Source organism: Dendropsophus ebraccatus, chromosome 7 (genome assembly GCF_027789765.1).
Source record: "Dendropsophus ebraccatus isolate aDenEbr1 chromosome 7, aDenEbr1.pat, whole genome shotgun sequence".
NCBI classification, from domain to species: domain Eukaryota; kingdom Metazoa; phylum Chordata; class Amphibia; order Anura; family Hylidae; genus Dendropsophus; species Dendropsophus ebraccatus.
Genome location: NC_091460.1, coordinates 43,383,062 through 43,405,783, shown reverse-complemented (window position 1 = coordinate 43,405,783; position 22,722 = coordinate 43,383,062). Strand labels below are relative to the sequence as shown.

The following is a 22,722-nucleotide window of genomic DNA, read 5'->3' as shown; positions in this document are numbered from 1 at the left end:
GATGCCTTGGCAGTTTTGTGCAAGCATGTATTGCTAGGAGATTGTTAATGGTATTTCATCATAATAAAAGTTCACATATTATGCTTGGGGGTTGGGGCCAAAAGTAAAAAAAAAAAAAAAGACTTAATACTCCATTTCCCTGTAGCTCCTGTTTCACAAGCGGTCTCAGCACGACCTGTCTGCTCAGCCAATCACTAACCAAGGCAGTCTCCGCCTAAATCAGTGACTGGCTAAGCAGTTACGTAATGCCGAGATGGTTTGTCTTTTCTAGAACTAGAGAGGACAAAAATGGGAGCTTGGGGAGGGGGGTGGATACACATTTAAAATATCAGATAACACTGATGAAAAACTAGTTTGAGGGTTATATAACACTACCATATATATGATGTTTGGGCATCACTCAAATAATACAAACCCCTACTAAGAACTGAACCGCAATACTCGATGCAACCCATAGGTTGCTGGAATTTAATCTTAACACCTTTACTGTAAAGGGAGACTATGATAAATATAAATACTTTAGAGCAGCCCTGCTTGTATATTGTTTGGTGTTACCCTTCTATGGCTGGGTTCACACTACATATATTTCAGTCAGTATTGTGGTCCTCATATTGCAACCAAAACCAGGAGTGGATTAAAAACACACAAAGGATCTGTTCACACAATGGTGAAATTGAGTAGATGGCCGCCATTTAATGGCAAATATTTGCTGTTATTTTAAAACAACGGCTGTTATATTGAAATAATGGCAGTTATTTACTGTTATATGGCGGCCATCCACTCAATTTCAACATTGTGTGAACTGATCCTTTGTGTTTTTAATCCACTCCTGGTTTGGTTGCAATATGAGGACCAAAATACTGACTGAAATATACGTAGTGTGAACCCAGCCCAAACATGTTAAATTATCAATTTCCGTATACTGGATGAAAAGTTATAGAACTGTGTGCAAAAATACTCACTAAGGGTCACCTTAAAGGTGCCGGTGCGAGGGAAAGTCCTGGCTATTTGCCCGCCCATTGTGCCCTGACTGACATCCCATTTGCTGAGCAGGACAATATAGTGAAGTAGCTAATATCTAGAAAGGTTACCAAGCACTTTAACATCACAGCTTTGTTATCCCTGCAATCCCAGGACTGGATCCAGCTTTTCCCAGCACCCGGGGAGTTAGGGCCCTGGCACATGGAGTAAAAAAGGCTGAATTTATGAGTGGAGTCCATGCGTCGGATTCCGCTTGTCATTCTGCCTATCCTATTGCTTAAATGGGATTTTTCTTACGCCTCTGCTCTCTGTTCATTCTTTAAGCGGGGAACAAAGGCGCACAAGAAATCTCATTGAGGGTGCCTTCACACCTACCGTATCGCAGCAGAAAATCCGCAGCAGATTTAACCAAATGAATGAACACAGCATCAAATCTGCACTTACAAATCTGCTGCGGATCTGCAGCCGATTTGACAGTGCGTTTTTAATGCTGTGTTCATTCATTTAGTTAAATCTGCTGCGGATCCGCAGCGGATTTTCTCCTGCGATACGGTAAGTGTGAAGGCACCCTGAAGCAATAGGACATCAGAATGACAAGCGGAATCCGCTTGTAAATTCCGCCTCTTTTACTCAGTGTGCAAGGGCCCTTAAAAGGCAGCTGGCTGAAGAGCAGAGAAGAGAAGTGACTCCTAAGATGGCACTTCAATTAAGGTTAATGTTGACTCTTAAGCACATGTGTAGGAATACTGTCGTTACCGTGAAATATAATAAATTAGCCACCATATACCAATACAACTGTTCTCCCAGTTACATGCACAGAAATTAAGTGCAGCTATGATTTATAACACTGAAAGCGTCACTGGGAGAACAATTTTTTTTTTTATCCACCTCCATTTCCAATGGTTTCCAACCTTTTGCTGATTTTCTTTTTCTGAAATGAAACGGACGATGCAGACCCCTCAATTATGCTGTCGTAGAAGAGTTCTTCAAGTTGTAAATCCACAGCATTGACTGCAATTTAAATGCTTGTTATAACTTTATTACATAGCACAAGATAGAAAGGGGAAAAAAATCACAACTGCATTTGCTCCTACTATTACTACATGAATAGACAAAAGGAAAGAGGAATAATATTACTTCATCCAATTAGTAGTACCTAAAAGATGTTTAAGTCGATCCCAGATTTTATCAAGTATTATCTATTAAGTCTAGTGTAATTGGTAAAAAACAAAATAAATAGAATAGTCAATCATAAAACTAAAATCTAAGATAGTTAATAACACTGCAATGACAGTATTACGGTATACAAGCAATCTTTGCAAAGCAATGTTAAGCCCAATGCAAGTTGTACAGGTATACGGACTCCACATGGTGCCAGGACATTTGGCCAGGTAGATATAGGGGGAGATTTATCAAACATGGTGTAAAGTGAAACTGGCTCAGTTGCCCCTAGCAACCAATCAGATTCCACCTTTCATTTTCAAAATAGTCTGTGAGGAATGAAGAGTGGAATCTGATTGGTTGCTAGGGGCAACTGAGCCGGTTTCACTTTACACCATGTTTGATAAATCTCCCCCATAAAGTGTGTAGCATAAGGGAATATCATACTAAAGGCATGCCACAACAACCAATCCAACATGAATGGATTTACTTTAACACTAAAGCAGAATAATAGCCATAGTCTGACACCAAATAAAACATATAGATGTCAAGTGGTAAAATACAAAAGTTACCTCTATCAGGGGAAAAAGTGATTGTGGCAGAAGAGTAGCAGTGAGGCCCACAGTCACCAATATTGGAACCTTGGAACCAATAATGATAAACTACACATGCAAGTCCACCTTGGTAGTGTACATCAAATGCCCATGCTGTCTAGTAAGGTTTCGGGCACCCAAATGTTACACACGAAGTGCTAGCCAAGTGTCATATACAAAAAGAGAACTCTAAAAATTAAAGAAAAACATGAACACATGACTACACCTCCACATTATCCAAATACAGCTTTATTGATAGACATCTGATATGTATAAATTTATACAGACATGTATGGAATCTTCAGGTTGTAATACTACAAGAGCAATATTATTCCTCTTCCTTTCTGCCTATTCATGAATTAAAGAGCCCCCGTCATTATGTTTACTCACTCAATGCAGTTGTCCCTGGCGCCAGAAATTGGGTTAACTATGGATACGACCATTCACAAGCCTTATTCTGATTCAATAGGGCTTGTGTATGGCTCCAACTCATGGTCATATCCATAGTGTGTAAACCTAATAAAAGGTACCCTGAAAGTCATGAATATGGTTGGGGTGGGAAAACTAACAACTTTAGTGTCTTGTATCCCCTTGTAAAGCTCTAAAAATAAAATTTTACTTAAATGAAAAATTACAGTATTAGAATTAGACGGATCTTAGCAAAGGAGATGTAGAACTACAGACCTAACATATTAGATAATTTTCCTCAAATAACTAAATATTAGGGATGAGCAAATTTACAGTAGTAACAAAGCGCTTTGCTAGGCTTGGCAGCCAGCTGCCTTTGATTTCTGTACTGCTCTACTCCGGGTGCCTCCTTGGAAACTTCTAGTGTACTGGATACAGCTTTTCCAGGCACCCGGGGTGGCAGAGAGATCAAAGGCAGCCCACTGCCAAGCCCAGTAAAGCGCCTTACTACTACTCTAAATTCGCTCATCCCAACTGAACATGCCAAAGAACATCTCATTAAAGAAAAAACATTTTTTCTTATAAATTCTTCTTAACAGACAAAAAGAGTCAAACAAAAAGGTATTACGTATGTAGACCAATACTTTACACCTTCTACTTTGTTTTCATACATTTTTCTTGGTTTGCTTGGATAAAGTTACTTTTGTGATTTTGCCCCTAAACACCCGGATGGCTTTCATAATATGCGATGTTTCCATTGACTCTACGTCAGGGTGGTTTAATACAACTACAGGCTGATTGTAACATGGCATATTTGCCACCTGATCCGCCTTAAGAGGATGGAGTTTGAGAGTTCTCAGGTTTGGCTGGGATCTGCCTTTCATTGTATGTGCCACCAGTGTTTTGACCTTTACTCTAGTGCTCTCCTTTTGTGTTGGGACCTGCAGTTGCTCTGTAACTTTATCTACTAGCAAAGTTTGGTTATTAATACTTTGCATTGTACAAGAAAGCGGCTGCATGACTATTCTTTTGTCACAAGATAAAAAGAGGACCTGGGGCTTACTGAAGCTGCTTGTCTCTATTTTGCCCAGCCGGTCAGATATACGCCCACCTTTCCTGCTCTTCTGAGGAGCACATGGCTGACTTTCAGGCTTTTTGATATCTGCTGATAGTGACGTTATGGGCAGCTGTATTTCAGGAACAGCACTTTGTTTAACATTCTCGATCTCAATTTCAGGCGCTTCTTTTTCAGTTTCCAAAACAGTTTTTTTTAGGTCATCCTGAGGTTTTTCAATGTCCATCTCTGAGTTTAAGTCAGGGCTAAATACATCAGGTTGTTCTTGACTTACAGGGGGATTAGGAGAAGATTGTGTAGCCACAACACTTTCATTTGATGAACTAGTGCTTGGACTGCTAAATGGACTTTCCCACTGAATACCTTCAATGGTGTGTTGCGAGTCAGAACTTAGAGAAAACACAGCAGAAATTATTGGCCCTCCTGTAAACTCCTCAAGGTCATCAAATATGTCATTGGTAACAGTATCAATAGGACTCACAGTGTTATTGGTTGTATCCATTGAACATTTAATCTCTGTGTTAAGATTTTCTTGGGTTCCAGTCTTTGATGGACATAATATATTTTCTTGGCAGTCATCACGTATTACTGCACACTCTTTGGCTGAAGGAATTACTGGGGTTTCAGTTATGTTCTTAGATGGCATGACAGGTTCTGAAGGTTTTTGTTCATAAATATGTTCACTTACAACAGGCTGGTTTGGCACACTCGACTCCACCAGATTTAAACACTTTAAAACCAAGTGACATGCACTGTTGACTGGTTTGACTTCCACAACCTGAGCAATACAATTGTGGGGTACTTTAAAAGATGTTGGTGCAACCACAGTTAATGGTACCCATGGATACAGCTGTTGGTCTGCTGGTGAAATGACTTCGACTTCTACATGATCTGCAACGTTATTTCCATTGGGAAAAATAATATTGCTACTTGAGCCAAGACTGTCCACTTCTGATGTTAGGTCTATTACGTCTTCAGTTAAGGAAGAAGGACTGTTTTCCAGGATCTTTTGGACACTGGGTGCCATCACTTGGGTTTGCATTATGTTAACAGATGCTTTTTTGGACTCATTTTCCACAGTGCTCACAGAACACTGGATCTTGCCATCACCATGAATTCTTCTGATGTGTTTGACAATGTAATCATTTCTTATGGCTCCATATCCACAGTAGCCACAGGTAAAAGGAAATTTCCCTGTATGTTTCACCAAGTGTCGTTGAAATTCCGTTTTAGTGTAAGATACAAAGTCACAATGTGAGCATGCATACTTAATGTCATTGTGGAGGGACACATGGTTTTTGTACTTGTTGACGTCCTTTGTGGAAAATCTGCATTTTTCACAGTTGTACTTTTCTAACATTTGTTTTTGTAGCATACTATTCATCATGGTTCCTGTTCCGAGGTTTCTTGCTTGTTCACATGGCCTTTGTGTTACGAACTTGCTCCTCTCAAAGACTTGTTTATGTAAAAAAGATGGGATATCAGAGGATGAATACATGATCGCTGACATCTACTTAGAGAATATATTAGGTATTTGATGGTTTTGAAGCCTCAACTGAAGTTCCAATAAAGTAATGTTCATCACAATTTCTCTTTTTTCTCCTTTTTCTTTCTTTTTTTTTTTTTTTTTTAACTTAAATGGCATAAGCGTTCCCCAGAGACCTAAAACACATGAACAAAAACAATTCACAGCCAGTTAGCTGGATGAATAAGAAATTAAACCAAATTAAAAATCTTTACAGGATTTGTCAAGAATGCAAATAATGACCTAAGTTAAAGGGGTTTGGCCACTTTATAGTAAAGTTGCTCAGTGTGTAGTATTAGTAAGTGTACTCTCTGTATATACTGACAACAGCTCACTGTGTACCTCATATAGGTAAAATCAGACTCCCCTCCTCCAGGCTGTGCCGTCCACCTGTAGTGAGTCTGTCCATAAGATGGCTGACATAGAGGAGCATGTGACCATGCCCTGCCCTCTGTGTCCTCCATAGAAATATACAGGCTTAGTGGTGGAAACTGGGGGTGGGGCATGGTCACATGCTCCTCCATGTCAGCCATCTTATGGACAGACTCACCACATAGCAGGACAGCCCAGCCTGGAGGATGAGAGTCTGATTTTACCTCTATAAGGTATACAGGGAACTGCTGTCAGTAACTGCAGTGAGTACACTTACTAAAACTGTACACTGATTTATTTTACTATAAAGTGGCCAACCCCTTTAAAGGACAAGTGCCATGAAAAACTTTTTCCCAGTAATTGAAGCACATTACAAAGTTATATAACTCTGTAATATGCTTCAATCACCTATCTGCCTCCCTTTCCTGTCTTTTTCCCCCTCCACCCCCCACCAGGAAGTGTCCTAACAGCTTGGTGACGGTGAAGAGCTTGGTGACGGTGACGACAGTAATCAGGTCTGTGTGAGTCAGGACACTTTCTGGTGGGAGGCGGAGGGGGGGGAAAGACAGGGAAGGGAGGCAGATAGGTGATTGAAGCATATTACACAGTTATATAACTTTGTAATGTGCTTCAATTACTGGGAAAAAGTTTTTCATGGCACTTGTCCTTTAAGTACAGGCCATTAATGTGTGATCAGTGGAGGTTCTAAGTACTTAGACTCCCACTGAACAGCAGATTGAAGATGATATGGGGACTTCTAGAGCTCATATATTGTACTGATCATGGGGCTTCCTCGACTCAAACCAAACTGGTCACACAACGAGGATTTATTCTAAAAGTACTCTTAGACATAATACTAAAATCAGCCAACAGTATAAGGTAAATGGGTCCCTTGTAACTAGCCACTGACAGACTGCGTCAGTCGAGATAAGAGTTGGGAGTTATGGATTTTCATTGTTGGCAGCTTACCCCTCCCCATAGGGAACACATAATTGTTCAGCCATGCTTCCACTGACTAATGTCACATGCATGAATATTCTTGCAGAGATAGGCCACCACCAGAACTGTCTGGCAACACATGAAAATTTGGCTGTGGCATAAGTTCATGTGTATATGGAGATCTGTCGCAATGAGTGAAAGTGTAGGGCCACCTCTACTTCTTTAAAAAGATTACTACATAATATAACGTTTTCTTTTTATTTAAAAAAAAAAATGGTGATATAACCTAAACATGTAAAATGTTTATAGTACAAATTACCATCATTGACAGCAATATATTTATATTACTTTAGGCCATTCAAACCACTGATCAAAAATTTTTATAGATTTTTTTTTTTTTTTTTTTTATCAGCAGTTGTGGGCTTATTTATAAGGTTGTCCTGAGATCTGTACACACACACACACACACATATATATTATATACACACTAGAGATGAGCGAACCTCAAGCATGCTCAAGTCGATCCGAACCCGAACTTTCAGCATTTGATTAGCGGTGGCTGCTGAACTTGGATAAAGCCCTAAGGCGATGTGGAAATCATAGATATAGTCATTGGCAGTATCCATGTTTTCCAGACAACCTTAGAGCTTTAGCCAAGTTCTGCAGCCCCCGCTAATCAAATGCCGAACGTTCGGGTTCGGATGGACTTGAACCCTAACCCGGTTCGCTCATCTCTAATACACACACTTTATTCAGTCTAACTAATGTAGTGTTCTGAAATGCAAGGCCAGGGCTGGTTTTGTACAAATAGCTCCATGGGTAAAGACAATTCTTGTAATTAAAGTTCTCTCTAAATAATATTACCATATAGTAATCAAATATTACTGCCAAATAGCGACCTGATAACACAGACATCTATTTCCCACACAATACTGCCATTCATTCGTCTAATAATACTGCCATACAAAATCTTAAAAAAATACCATCATACACTGCCATACACAATCTTAAATACTCCAATACAATGCTCACATATTAACTATACAGACCACATCTTAAAGGGGTTTTCTGGGTAAAGCATACTGATCATACTGAATGTACTTACACAAAACTTTAAAAAAATAAAGTAAATGAAAACATTATATATTTTCAATACTATACTATGCTAATAGTAAATGAAGAGATAGTCTGAAATGATTACCTTACCTAGCAATGTGTACAATAGAAATCATCTAATTGTCTTTATAAAATAAACACAGTAAATAAAATAAAATAAAAAAAAAAATACACTTGTAAAATATGAAAGTTTTTTTTCAATTGTTTTAATTACAGTTCATAAGAAATGGAAATTAAGAAGTATAAAATGTCTTGTCATTTTTTTGTTATAAACGAAATGTGCTTTTGCTTCTAAATTTATATTTGCCTAACATTTGTAGGCAAATTTAATTGAATGCCAAGGATCTGACAATTATTATAAATATTCAAAGGTGATTTGAGTGCCTTTGAACATGGCATGGTTGTTGGTGCCAGAAGGGCTGGTCTGAGTATTTCAGAAACTGCTGATCTACTGGGATTTTCACGCACAACCATCTCTAGGGTTTACAGAGAATGGTCCGAAAAAGAAAAAAACATCCAGTGAGCGGCAGTTCTGTGGGCGGAAATGCCTTGTTGATGCCAGAGGTCAGAGGAGAATGGGCAGACTGGTTCAAGCTGATAGAAAGGCAACAGTGACTCAAAAAGCCAAACGTTACAACCAAGGTAGGCAGAAGAGCATCTCTGAACGCACAGTACATCGAGCTTTGAGGCAGACGGGCTACTGCAGCAGAAGACCACCCGTTACTAGTATGGTGTACCTAATAAAGTGGCCGGTGAGTGTGTGTGTATATATATATTTATACACACACACACACACCAGTACAAATTGACCCAGAAGTCCAATACACATCAATAGCGATTATTTAAAGGGGTTGGCCACTTTATAGTAAAATAAGTCAGTACAAAGTATTAGTTAGTGTAATCACTGTATATACTGACAGCAGCTCCCTGTGTACCTCATAGAGCTAAAATCAGACTCCCCTTCACCAGGCTGGGCTGCCCTGCTCTGTTTTGTTTCAGTCTATAAAATGGCTGACATGGAGGAGCATGTGACCATGTCCTGCCCCCCAGTGTCCTGCATAGACATATACAGGCTGTGTGGTGGAAACTGGGGGGCAGGGCCTGGTCACATGCTTCTCCATGTAACCAATCTTATGGACCAAAACACCACAGAGCAGGGCAGCACAGCCTGGAGGAGGGGAGTCTGATTTTAGCTCTATGAGGTACACAGGGAGCTACTGTCAGTATATACAGTGAGTACAGTTACCAATACTGTACACTGAACAATTTTACTATAAAGTGGCCAACCCCTTTAACAATTTCCACATCATCAAAGTATAAATCATCAAACCAATCATTGGTTATTACAAAGAAATCTCCAAACTAAACTCTTACAAGATATAAAACAACGTATAAACAGATTAGCATGTGTAACACTTACATGTGAGTGTGTGTCCATTCTAATCATCAAGATAGGACCTTTGCACATGCTCTGTCTGGCTGAAACCATAGCAACCAGAGTGTGCTGCAGGTCCTGTCAGGTAAAAATACAGAACCTGATCACTCTGCAGCTACTACTTAACATACATCATACTAACACAGATCAAAATAAATAAATCATTATGTATACAGATTTATATGGTGCTAGGGACCCCCTGCCTCTAAAAATACTTTTAGTTTCCATTGCTATAAACAGTATATTAAACATATAAACAAGGGGTCTGGATAAAACCAAAACAGAGCGATCTACAAACTGACCACCAGATGGTGCTATGGCTCCCACCTATATAATACACCATTGATTAAACATAATCTGTAATAGAGAAATAAATACATAGATATATAAATAAATAAATATACAGGTGTAAGAAATTTATAAAACTCTATAACTAACCTAAATATATGGTAAATAAATATATAAATAGAATAAAAATATAGATGCAGATAAATTCTACCATTTTAACAACAAAAAGATTCATATAAAATTATGGAAGCATGTATCTACCCCTCAGGCATCTAGATGATACTTTCAATAGTTTCATTAAGCCCCCATGGAACAAGGGAGACAATTTTAAAAATCTTTAAAATACATCTCCCTTCTCCTGAGAGTGGCAAAATGGTTATGGTGTATAGTGACATGTTCTATTGGCACAATGGTAAACCTATCAAAGGATCCTTTTTGGCACATAGTAGCATGTCTCGATACACAATGTTTGTCATAATAGTTGGTGACATTCGAGCAGTGTCTATTAAAGTGAGTGCGCAAGCTCACCTGTGTTTTGCCCACGTATTGGAGGCCACATGGACCCTCCAGTAGGTATACGACATATGAGGTGGCACAATTCATAAAACTTAGAATCTCAAATGTCTCACCAGACGTGTTATTTTTAAAATGGCAATTATGTTTAATATTCGGACATTATTAACATCTAGTGCCATTGCATCTAAAACTACCACATCATTTAGACCCCAATTCGGCCTTGGTGAAAGTATTAATAGTCCTCAACTTACTCGGGGCCATATGATTCCTAAGAGTACAGGCTCTCCTATAGGTAATGCCTGGGTTTTTTGGAAGTATGTCCTTCAAATAGGGGTCATTTCCCTTACGTCCTCAGCAGCAGCACAAATGGGGAAGATCCTATCTTCCTGCAATGGTAGGACAGATGGTACTAATAAAAGATTGATTAGGAGCCCTATAAGAAGGCCATACAGACCCCTCCTCCTCATTGTGTTTTTTTCTGTCCTCCTGTGGGACAGGTGGTAGGAGAGGGAAGCAGGCTCAGGCCTATGTTTGTGTCTGACTTTCCTTTCCAAAGATTCTTCCTTTCCACATGGTCGTGTGGAGAGGGGAAATTTATAGAAATGTTGTTTTTCCTGCTCTGCTGTATCAGAGAGGAGATTATTTACTTTTTAGTAGAGTTATCGCTCAGCTTCTCTGCTGTATGAAGCCACTGTGTGAGGAAAGCCAGGAAGCTGCTGCAGTAAGTATCATGGTGCTGCCAGACCTGTGTCCTCACCTGGGCGGCTGCTAATGTTTCTTGATACTTCAGCAAGGTAAGATATGCTGCTTTTTCTTTTGAGCTGGAAGCCTGGCATGTGTGTCAGGAGGATTATTGGATATATATATATATATATATATATATATATATATATATATATAATGTTGTATGAGGCTTTTATGCCTCAAATGTTTCGTTTCAATGTCTTTCACTTTTTTAACATTGGTTGTGCAAGTCCTGTTAGACTGCTTCACTATATGAGTGACCTATGTAACTATAGTGTGTATACATGAACACAGCTTTAAAGCTGCTAGTTGGGTATTTAGTACACCTGTTGTCTCATTATTTTCTCCAGTACTGCTACAATGAAGCTATGAAACTGTGTATGTGTGTGAACACAGCCCTAGAGCTGCTAATTGTGTACACCTGTTGCCTCATTACTTTCTATAGTACTGCCATCAGATGATGCAGTGAAGCTATAAAACTGTGTGTGTGCACACAACCCTAGAGCTGTTAGTTGTGCAGTGTGCACACCTACTGCCTGATTACTTTCTATAGCACTGCTACCAGATGATGCAGTGAAGCTATAAAACTGTGTGCACACAACCCTAGAGCTGCTAGTTGTGCAGTGTGCACACCTGCCGCCTGATTACTTGCTATAGTACTGCTACCAGATAATGCAGTGAAGCTCTGAAACTGTATGTGAACACAGCCCTAGAGCTGCTAATTGTGTACACCTGTTGCCTCATTACTTTCTATAGTACTGCCATCGGATGATGCAGTGAAGCTATAAAAATGTGTGTTTGTGTGTGCACACAACCCTAGAGCTGCTTTTTGTGCATTGTGAACACCTGCTGCCTAATTACGTTCTATAGTACTGCTACCAGATGATGCAGTGAAATTGTGTGTGTGAACACAGCCTTAGAATTGTAGTTGTGTAGTGTGTATACCTGCGGTCTGATTACTTTTCCAGTATTTCTATCAGATGATACAATGAAGCTATAAAACTGTGTATGAACACAGCCTTAGAGTTATTGTGTAGTGGTAGATACACCTCCTGTCTAATAACTTTCACTAATACTGCTAACAGATGACGCAGTCACCCTATGGAGCATCTGTGTGCTACTCCAGTGCTGCCATGTAAGAATGCAGTGAAGCTACTGTGTGTGAACACGGCCTTAGAATTGTTAGTTGTATACTATACACCTGCTGTCTATTTACTTTCACTATACTGCTATCAGATGATACAGTGATCATGTGGACCTTCTGTGTGCTGACATTTAAGAATGCAGTGAAGCTACTGTGTGTGAACACTGCCTTAGAATTTAGTCGTGTACTATGTACACCTGCTGTTTAATTACCTTCACTAATAACCTTCACTAATACTGCTATCAGATGATGGTTATCATGTGGACCTTCTGTGTGCTGCTATTTAAGAACGCAGTGAAGTTATGAAGCCACTGTGTGTGAACATTGCCTTAGAATTGTAGTGTACTGTGTAACACCTGCTGTCTGATTTCTTTCACTATACTGCTATCAGATGATGCAGTGCCCTATGAAGCTACTGTGTGTGAACACAGCCTTAGAGTTGCTAGTTGTGTACTGGATACATCTATCTAATTACTTTCCCTAATACTGCTATCAGATCATATAGTGACCATATGGAGCTATGTGTGTGAGCACATGCTTAGAGCTGCTGGATGTGTACTGGATACACCTGCTATCTGATTACTTTCCCTAATACTGCCATCAGATGATGCAGTGATTCTATGGAGCTTTTTTGTGCTGCTATTTAAGAATGCAGTAAAGCTACTGTGTGTGAACATGGCCTTAGGATTGTAGATGTGTACATCTGTGTACTATCTGATTAGTACTGTTATCAGATAATGCAGTGACCTATGAAGCTACATCCTTAGAGATGCTGGATGTGTACTGTGTATACCTGCAGTCTAATTACTCTGTAATACTGTGTACACCTGCTGTCTAGCTACACTCTGTAATACTGATATCAGATGATGCAGTGACCCTATGGAGCTTCTGTGTACTGAAAGGATGCAGTAAAGCTATGAAGCTGCTATGTGTGAACACCGCCTTAGGATTGCTGGTTGCATATTCAGTGCACCTGTGTGTCTGATTCCAGGCACTCTGCACTAGTCTGTTAGTCGGCCGGTCAGTCTGGCACAACTTCCATCCTTGGATGTAGCAGGATTCTGGTAACAGAACTTCTGGGGAAAAAGCTTTCTTGGCATACAGATTCTGCAAGATTCGACTTTCAGGTGGCAGGGAATTAATTTGTGGATTGCAACTTTTTCTCAGAAGAGACAATGACTGCTTAAGATTTTACATCTGAATGATAATCTACAGGCTGAACTGGATGGAGTCCGAGGTCATGGCTCCTTCAGACGCACAAAGACCTTGTTAAAAAAAAAAAAAAAAAAATTCTTAGTAATTAAAAAAAAAAAATTTTCTTAGTAATTTAAAAAAATAAATAAATAAATAAATAAATGAAATAAAATAAATAATTGTCTATATTACTATAGCTGAGCAGTATACTTGGCTGCCCGATCCCCACAGTTTGGAGACTGGTCCTTCGTTGTAAGGGGGCAGATGTTCACTCCAATATAAAGATAGTTGGATCTGTATTGGACATTCTCATGAAAGTCCTTTTTTTCTTATGATCAGGTCCATTATCTGCCCCAGTCTAATAAGAGGAGAAGGAACTTCTACTTTTGTTCCACATTCCGTAGGAATTCTAGTACGGAAGGTAAAGGGAAGAATCCTGCACAAGAAGGACCAGACGTCTGAGGCCTTGGGGATGGGGACAAGAACTTGTGACTACGTCTTTTCTGACAATTTATTTCCATAATGAGAGAGGTCTGTACCAGTGTTATATGATAGGAAAGGCTACCATATTGAATTTTGATCTGTGGGTCCCTCCTAGAGGGATGTTATCTGACCGTGTATACCTGTATGCAGCCTCCTCTGAGGAAGGTGCTGTATGTGGGATCTATGATCTGTAGGTCCCTTCTAGAAGAAGGATGTTATCTGACCAGGTATACCTGCATGTACCTGTATAAAGCCTCCTCTGAGAAAGCAGTTGTATGGAGGATTTATGCTCTGTAGTTCCCTCCTAGAAGAAGGATGTTATCTGACCATGTATACCCGCATATACCTGTCTACAGACAAAAGCTGCATATTCCTTTACATCAAGACCTTTTGTACAAGGCAATTGGAATTCTTTTCAATTTACAGCCCTTCTGTTTGGAATCATCTTGGCTCCATCTACAGTCACCAAGGTGATGTCTATTGTACTTTGACTGTTTGAGAAAATTGAAGCTCATCATTGTTTCTGGCATGGGCCAAATCCTAGGGAGGAGAATAGATCCCCAGTCTGTGACTTTCTTCCTCCAGAGAGATTACAGAAGTTGACACAAGTCGGGGTTCTCGGCACTCCCCAGTTGCTGCCACTTCATCTGATACCCTTGGGTCTTATGTCTACACTGGAAATAACACCCAGAGACAAGGATAGCTTTCCCTGCTCAATGGCAGCAGTCTCCCAATGAAGTGGGTAGAGAAAACCATTGATATATCAAGCAGTGGGGCGCTTGTATGAGCAACGGGCAAAGGAGCCTTAATCCCCATCAGAGATGTTGCTGGCATCCAACATATGATGGGAATACTAGTCCACTCCAGCACACCAATCTATGGTAAGCTATCAGTATAAGATCAAAACCGCATCTAGGATGGCGCATATCGATCTTTATAGGGGCACTAACTCTGTAGTATTACTACTGGAGGCAGGGGCATTTTGTCTGCTGGCAATCTATGCTGCGATGTAACCCTGTCGGAGGAACGGTCTCTGGACCAGAAGCTTTCTGGAAAATCGCATGGAGGATAGACCTATTCCTATTCAAGGTTCAAATTGGAAAACCTTTTTTCCTCACTCCTAAAAAGCCAAGAGTCTTGCAGAATCTGAGACAAGGTTGGGCCTTGGTCAGCCTCATTTGCCCCTATTGACCCAAGAGGGCATGGTTCACAATGGTGAGCCCCCTGCCTAAGAATCTTCTGGGAACTCTCCCAGTCTCCACAGCTACTGACTCAAGTAGCAGAGATTACTCCCAGCGTCCCTGCCAGGTGTGGGCAGAGTCTAAAAATCTTGCAAGTAGCAAGTCTCTGGTTTCATGATGGCTTCTTATTATCTAAAAGCATGGCGCTAATTCCATAGGAATAATCTGGAGGCTTCTGTATACCCTCAGTTAATAACTCAAGAGGGCAGGCTTGTCCGAAGCTTGACTGCCGTCAACAAGGTGGGAATTGATATGCTGTCAAAGTGGTGACCACTCTTCTGTAGTCCAGAGCCACAACTGCCTACAGAACCTACCTGAAGGTAAAGAAGATGTTTGAAGCCTGGTGGGTGAAAGTCTCTTCCACATCTCCATTGTTACAATCCATTACTCCTGCCAACACGGGAGAGAAGGAGCTTCATCCCTTAGATGTGGGAAGGGCTTGGAGCATGTATATTGAACGGGCAAACTCCTTCAGGAAATCTAACCACTTGTTTTTATCCTTTTACAGGGAAAAACAAAGGATGCAAGTCATCCAAAGCTTCTCTGTCCAGATGGATAAGGGAAGTCATCTCCATATGCTACCAAGAAGCTGGATTACAGGTACCTGGTGCAATCAAGGCACATTCAATGAGGGCAATATCATCCACATGGGCTGAAAAAAGATCTGTACCCTTGGAACAAATATGCACGACTGCTTCATGGTCGTCCGTCAATACCTTTGTCAAGCACTATAGACTAGATATTCACGAGTCAACCAGTTTTTGGCTCAGCCATTCTGTCTTCTGTAATGTAATGGCCCTCCCTAGTCTGTTTTCATAGCTTGCTATATCCCCATTTGTGCTGCTGCTGAGGACGTAAGGGAAAGGATAATTTTTTACTCACCGTAAATTTTCTTTCCTGTAGTCCGAAGCAGCAGCACAGACTTCCCGCCCTGATTTAAACAAACTATTATTTATTGTTTTAATGCCTTATTAACTAAGATTTTATTATGAATTTTAAATTTTGTCGTTAGAATTGACACAAGGAGGAGGGGTCTGTATGGCCTTCTTATAGGGCTCCTAATCAATCTTTTATTAGTACCATCTGTCCTACCATTGCAGGAAGATAGGATCTTCCCCATTTGTGCTGCTGCTTCGGACTACAGGAAAGAAAATTTACGGTGAGTAAAAAATTATCCTTTAATAAAATGTGCCAGCATTTGGATAAAATATCCCGGATATTGTTGGTAGAATGATTATAAGTTGTAATAAAATTATGTCTATAGGGAGCCTCTTTTTTTGGGGTAGTTTGGTTTCTTCCCATTAGGCCGGGTTCACACTGAGCAAAACTAGCAGAATTCCGCGGCGGAATTGTCCGCCGCGGAATGCCGTTAGCCTCCCTCTCATAATGTGAGTCTATGGGAGGCGCGCGCTGCTGTTCTCACAGCGTCTCTCCGCACTGAAGAATGAAGATGTTCATTCTTCAGCACGGACAGAGCAGGAGCGCGCGCCTCCCATAGACTCCCATTATGAGAGGGAGGCTAACGGTATTCCGCGGCGGACAATTCCGCTAGTTTTGCTCAGTGTGAACCCGGCCTTAAACATTCATCCTGTGTAAGGTCCAGGGCCCCAAGGAAAGTATTTTTAAAGGCAGGCGGTCCCTAGCACCATATATAATGATTTATTTATTTTGATCTGAGTTAGTATGATGTATGTTAAGCAGTAGCTGCAGAGTGATTGTGTCCTGTGTTTTTACCTGACAGGACCTGCAGCACACTCTGGTTGCTATGGTTTCGGCCAGAGAGAGCATGTGCAAAGGTCCGATCCCGATCATTAGAATGGATACACGCTGAAGTGTTACACATGCCAATATGTTTATACATTGTTTTATATCTTGTAAAAGTTTAATTTAGATTTCTTTGTAATAACCAATGATTTGTTTGATGATTTATACTTTAATGTGGAAATTGTTAAATAATCGCTTTTGATGTGTATTGGACGTCATCAGCATATAGGCCATTGGTATGGGCCTAGACCTAGAACTTAGCTGCTGTATGTCCTGCAGGAAGTGGGACACTCTTTCCAGTCTGCCACCTCTATGTCAGGAACTGTCCAGAGCAGTAGCAAATCCCCACAGAAAACCTCTACTACTTTGGGCAGTTCCTGTCAAAGACAGAGGTGGCAGCGAAGAGCACCGTTTCAGACTGGAAAGAATACACCACTTCCTGCAGAACATATAGCAGCTGATAAGTGCTGGAAGGTTACAATTTTTAAATAGACGTAATTTAAAAATCTATAACTTTCTGACACCAAATTATTTAATTTTGCATCCAGAGTACCCCTTTAATTTGGTATACCTCAACCTGAACAATAATAATATTTTTATACTGAATCAAAAAACAGAATTGTATCTTGACCCAAAAAAGTCAGCAACTATGACATGGGGGAAATGAAAGAGTTTGTAATGTCTGTGACATAGGAAATGCAGAGATCAGTGCTTAGAGAATTATGGTCACCTTAAAAAACCATCTCACAGACAAGTCAAAGATTTTGATTGGTTGGGTATAGAGATGAGCGAACCTCGAGCATGCTCCAGTCGATCCTAACCCGAACTTTCGGCATTTGATTAGCGGTGGCTGCTGTACTTGGATAAAGCCCTAAGGCTATGTGGAAATCATGGATATAGTCATTGGCTGTATCCATGTTTCCCAGACAACCTTAGAGCTTTATCCAAGTTCTGCAGCCCCAGCTAATCAAATGCCGAACGTTCAGGTTCGGATCGACTCAAACCCGAACCCGGTTCACTCATCTCTAGTTGGGTATGGTTGTCTTGTCTAGTGATTGGTGGGGGCTGAACACCCACACGCGATTGACCAAAAATTCTATGTTTCTCTGTGTCTCTACGGTATGTAAAATGTTATCGTACATGACAGTATAGATATTTTTGCATACCACACAATTACCCAATAATAAATCTGTTTTCAATAAGGTCTACAGCTCCATTTAATGGCAGCTAAAAGGTAGCCAGAATTATACAATATAAAATCATAACTGGTTAAAGGAAAGCTAAGGATATAAAGCACTAAACACAAAATGTGTGGCTAAACCACAAAATACATATTATAAAAATGAGTCTGCAAATAAATGTATAACTAAAATCTAAATTATATTAAACAGGTCAACAATGAAGTGGGCAATTAGCTAGACATATTAGCAATTAGCAATATTTTGTTTGTTTGTTTAAATAATAAAGTGTTAAATATAATGTTTGACAAATGAATATAATTATATATATATATATATATATATATATATATATATATATATAATTGGAGATTAACCTATCCAAGATTATTATTATATTACTTTATATATTATTATTTATTATGAACTTTTGTTCTGGGGGGAAAAAGAGTTAGCATTTACTGTTATATATGTGCCAAAGAATTGAATGTATTTAAAATCCATGGAACCATTGTTAATAGTGTAAAACATTCCTATAGAAGATTAACAACAGAGTAAAACAATCCTATAAGCTTTAAGTGTACCTATCATGACAACAGACCATTTAGAGTGACTCTGTACCCACAATCTGACCCCCCAAACCACTTGTACCTTCGGATAGCTGTTTTAATCTAAGATCTGTCCTGGGGTCCGTTCGGCAGGTGATGCAGTTATTGTCCTGAAAAGCAACCTTTAAACTTGCAGCCCTGTGCCAAACGTCCATAGCCTAGATTGTGTATGCATTAGGCTGGCACAACCTCTCTGCCCCTCCTCCCCGCCCTCCTCATCATTAGGAATGCCCCAGGCTGATTTTCTTCTATTCATCACCTCTGTCAGCCCAGCACATGGGCTGGATCGTTAAGGCACCTGTGCAATGTTCGGACAGGAGAAAATGTTCCAGTGGCATTTCTAAAGATAAAGAGGGTGGGGAGGAGTGACGGAGGGGTGGTGCAAGACACTCTAGGCCACGGCTGTTTGACTCAGGGCTGCAAGTTTAAAAGTTGTTTTTTAGGACAATAACTGCATCACCTGCCGAACGGATCCCAGAACAGATCTTGGATTAAAAGCAGCTATCTGACGGTACAAGTGGTTTGGGGAGGCAGATTGTGGGTACAGAGTTGCTTTAAATTTTAATATCATAGCTTCAGTGGCCCATTTAGTAACCCAGTGTGCTGCTCATGCTTCTGCATTTCACTCTGAGCTGGTGGGTGGACTTTTAAAAAAACAAAAAACCTTATTTTTAAAGTTTTTAGCAGCAACTTGTAGGGTACACACCACATTTTTTCTAACTTTTTGTTTCATTTGGTTTGCGGGGACCATAAAAATAGCAATCTTGGATTTTTTATTGTGATAATTTTATACAGCTATATATGTACTCCCCCTTAATAGGGGGGAAAGATTTTTGTTTTTTGTACTTTTTTTTTTTTAAGCCCCGCTACCCACTAGGATCCTTGCCCACCTGAGCACTTGACCACCATTTAACACAATGCAATTATTTCATACAGCTTGTCTATACCTGTTAACATAACACTGACAGGCATCTAAATAGGCTTTATCTCCATCATTCCTAACAGTACTGACGCCCATTCATCTATGATGTAAATTTATGCCATGAAGCAGGAAGGCAACATATCAGTGATCTTGAGAATTATTATACCATAGGTGATTGTTTAAGCCATTAACCAATTCAGTTACAAAACTGCACCCTAAAATCATCATTAACTTTTTATTCTAAACATATTTTAAAATAATTTATTATTTTTCATTGCCCACGTCATGTCTATTTTTGAATAGAACGTGATGTGAACAATGAAAAATAATAAATAAATGAACTAAAAAAAATGCATTTCTACTGTGGCCACAGAGGCTTTGGCTTCTTGTTCTACAGAGATCCCTTTTCTGTAATCATGTTATTATCAACAAAGACAGGATTGCAAGATGACACTTAGAAATGGAGAATACGCAATCCACCATTGACAATAGGGGAGGTCACAGTTTCTGTTCTTCTCACACACCCTGCACCATGACCTCTGAACTGAAGAGGCTGCAGTAAAGTATCTTTGTGAACATTGTTTCAAACACCACAAATACACATACATATAGACACACACATACAGACAGTGGTACCTGGGTTTTCGAATTTCCGAATTAGAACAATTCTCTGTTCTAAACAAGAAATTTAACGGGAAGTTACATCGGGAACTCAAACAGTTGCTCAGTGTTCAAACAAGGGCAAGTCCTGTCAGCTGCTGCTGTTTCAACCCATGTGGCTGCAGTAATGTTTTCACTTGCAGTTTGCCTGATCCTCCCTCTAACTTATATCTGGACTCCTCCTGCCCCATCTAGTGTCTCCCCACCCCCCTTAAGTGTGGCTTACGTGTTCTCTTTGCGGGCGTGGAACGTAGGTGGCAGTGGACCAATCCACCTGGTGAGTTTAGCAGCAGAGGCAGTTTTATTTTAACTGCTGTACAGTACTTTACTGTACACAAGATTGCCGGAGTGCAGAATTGCAGTTATATATATAGAAGGGCAGTGAAGCACCAACATCTCCCATCCTTTACAGTACTGAGGTGCGGATGCACTATAAAGCGTGAGTGAGGAGTGCGATACTGTACAGTAGTTGCTGAGGATTTCCCAATACACTACAGTACTATGTGTTTGTTCTAGATTAAATACAGTGTACAGTGATCCTGGCCATGTGGGTCAGCAGCGGCAGTGCCCTAGAATCAGTACACCTAGTTAGTTATCTATTGGCAAGTGTTGGAACCAATTAGACACATTAGCTATTATTTCCTATGGGAACACACTGCTTAGTTTTTAATCGGCTCTATGACCAGACCAGACCGCTTTCGAGAAAAGATGAGTGTATCTTCAAGAAATAAAAATCAGGTAAGAACAAAATAATATGTATCTGCACAATAAAATTGGATCCAAGTTACTACTATACTACAATCCACATTTTATTGTTCTCTGGTTTCTTATATCTAACAAAATTATTATATTGTGTAAAGGCAGTGATAGCTTTTTTCCTCCCTTAGTATCCTACTCAGTTCTTATCTTGGTACAGTAAAAGATGTTAAAATATTTAGATTTGTTACATTATTTTGATAACCTGCAACCTATACACGCAAGTATAAACTTTATTTTCTATGTGAAAGCAAGGGCTGCATGGACATTGCTAACATATATACACAGTCCTTGCTATGCGATTGTCAAGCCGTGTAATAGGCTCAGTAAGAGAGCACCAATCTAGCAGATCAGCGCTAACTTAGGGCCCTATTCCACCGGACGATTATCGTTCAGATTATCGTTAAATCGTTTGAATCTAAACGATAATCGTTCGGTTGAAATGCAGTTAACGATTAACGACCGAACGAGAAATCGTTGATTGCTTTATAAGACCTGGACCTATTTTTATCGTTGCTCGTTCGCAAATCGTTCGCATTGAATAAGACATTGTTCGGTCGTTCGCAATAGCGAATAAATAGCGAAGAAAAACGATCGCAATTACGATCATAAGTAACGATTATCGTTCCATTGAAACGAGTGAATATTTTCAGGTCTTTCGCAATAGCGGTCGTTTGAGATCGTTAATAGTTAACGATTATGCAAACAATAATCGTCCGGTGGAATAGGGCTCTTACACTGCTCAATGGGCCGTGAAACACAGCCTAAATAAAGGCCCCAGGGGTGCCCTATAATAATGCCTGTCAAACATTTTGTTTACATAAACTGACAATATTATAGTGTAAAATAAAAGGCAACATTAGGGTATGTACACACAAGGTAAGACAAAATACGTCCGTAATTTTCCCCTTATTTTACAATGTATGAACAAACCCTTTGAGTTAAATAAAGAAAAATAGTTAATGAAAAAAAGTTAATGAAAAATAACAGAGCCAAACAATACATAAGCAGTGCACCCATATCTCTTATTTACATGTCCTCCAAAAGAATCAGAAAATCTACAACCTTCTCATAAAAAAGGCTTTCAATCAAAAAGCTAAATAAAAATACAGACAGAATTTTATCGGCAAAAAAAAGTAGTACTATAATGTCTACGAATACTTTTCAAATACAAAATATTTTTTCTTCAATACTAGACGCTACATTATGCATGGAAAAATAGCTCCATAAACTAAATTTAGTTTTTGGAGACATTTAAACCTATAGGTCTCACAAGGTTGAAAGGTTCTTTAAGACCTACCATTATTAAGATTATTGGGGTCTTATAATATTCTCAATGATGATATTATGTCATGCCTGGATTTGTGCTAGATAAGCACTACCGAAGAAAGATCAAATAAAAATACTACACCTGGAAGACTAGAAACATAGGCGAGAATTATCCAGTAAAAGCTGGGGTTATTTGGCTGTTTGGTTAGTCGAGAAACACAAAAGTCTGCCGGCTTATGCTAGACACTGCACCTGCTCAATGCTGTGCCCTGCAGCAAAATATCAACACTTTGCATATGTAAAGTAAGTCAGCAGTTTTTGCATATCTATAGAATCACAAAATATACATC

The 22,722-nt window shown here is 39.7% G+C and overlaps 1 protein-coding gene across 5 annotated transcripts in view; it reads right to left on the bottom strand.

Moving 5' to 3' along the window:
- Positions 1-2,539: 2,539 nt before the first annotated feature.
- ZNF518B (zinc finger protein 518B) overlaps positions 2,540-22,722 on the bottom strand; it is a 43,456-nt gene continuing 23,273 nt past the window's right edge. For 4 of the 5 annotated variants that reach the window (XM_069976445.1, XM_069976442.1, XM_069976444.1 and 1 more), the window contains exon 2: positions 2,540-5,880. In XM_069976445.1, the coding sequence (XP_069832546.1) occupies positions 3,809-5,728 (1,920 nt within the window). In that variant the 5' untranslated portion in view covers positions 5,729-5,880 and the 3' untranslated portion in view covers positions 2,540-3,808. Of the gene's footprint in view, positions 5,881-9,590; positions 9,643-22,722 lie in introns of those variants that run through there. The other variant, XM_069976443.1, reaches the window with a different exon arrangement.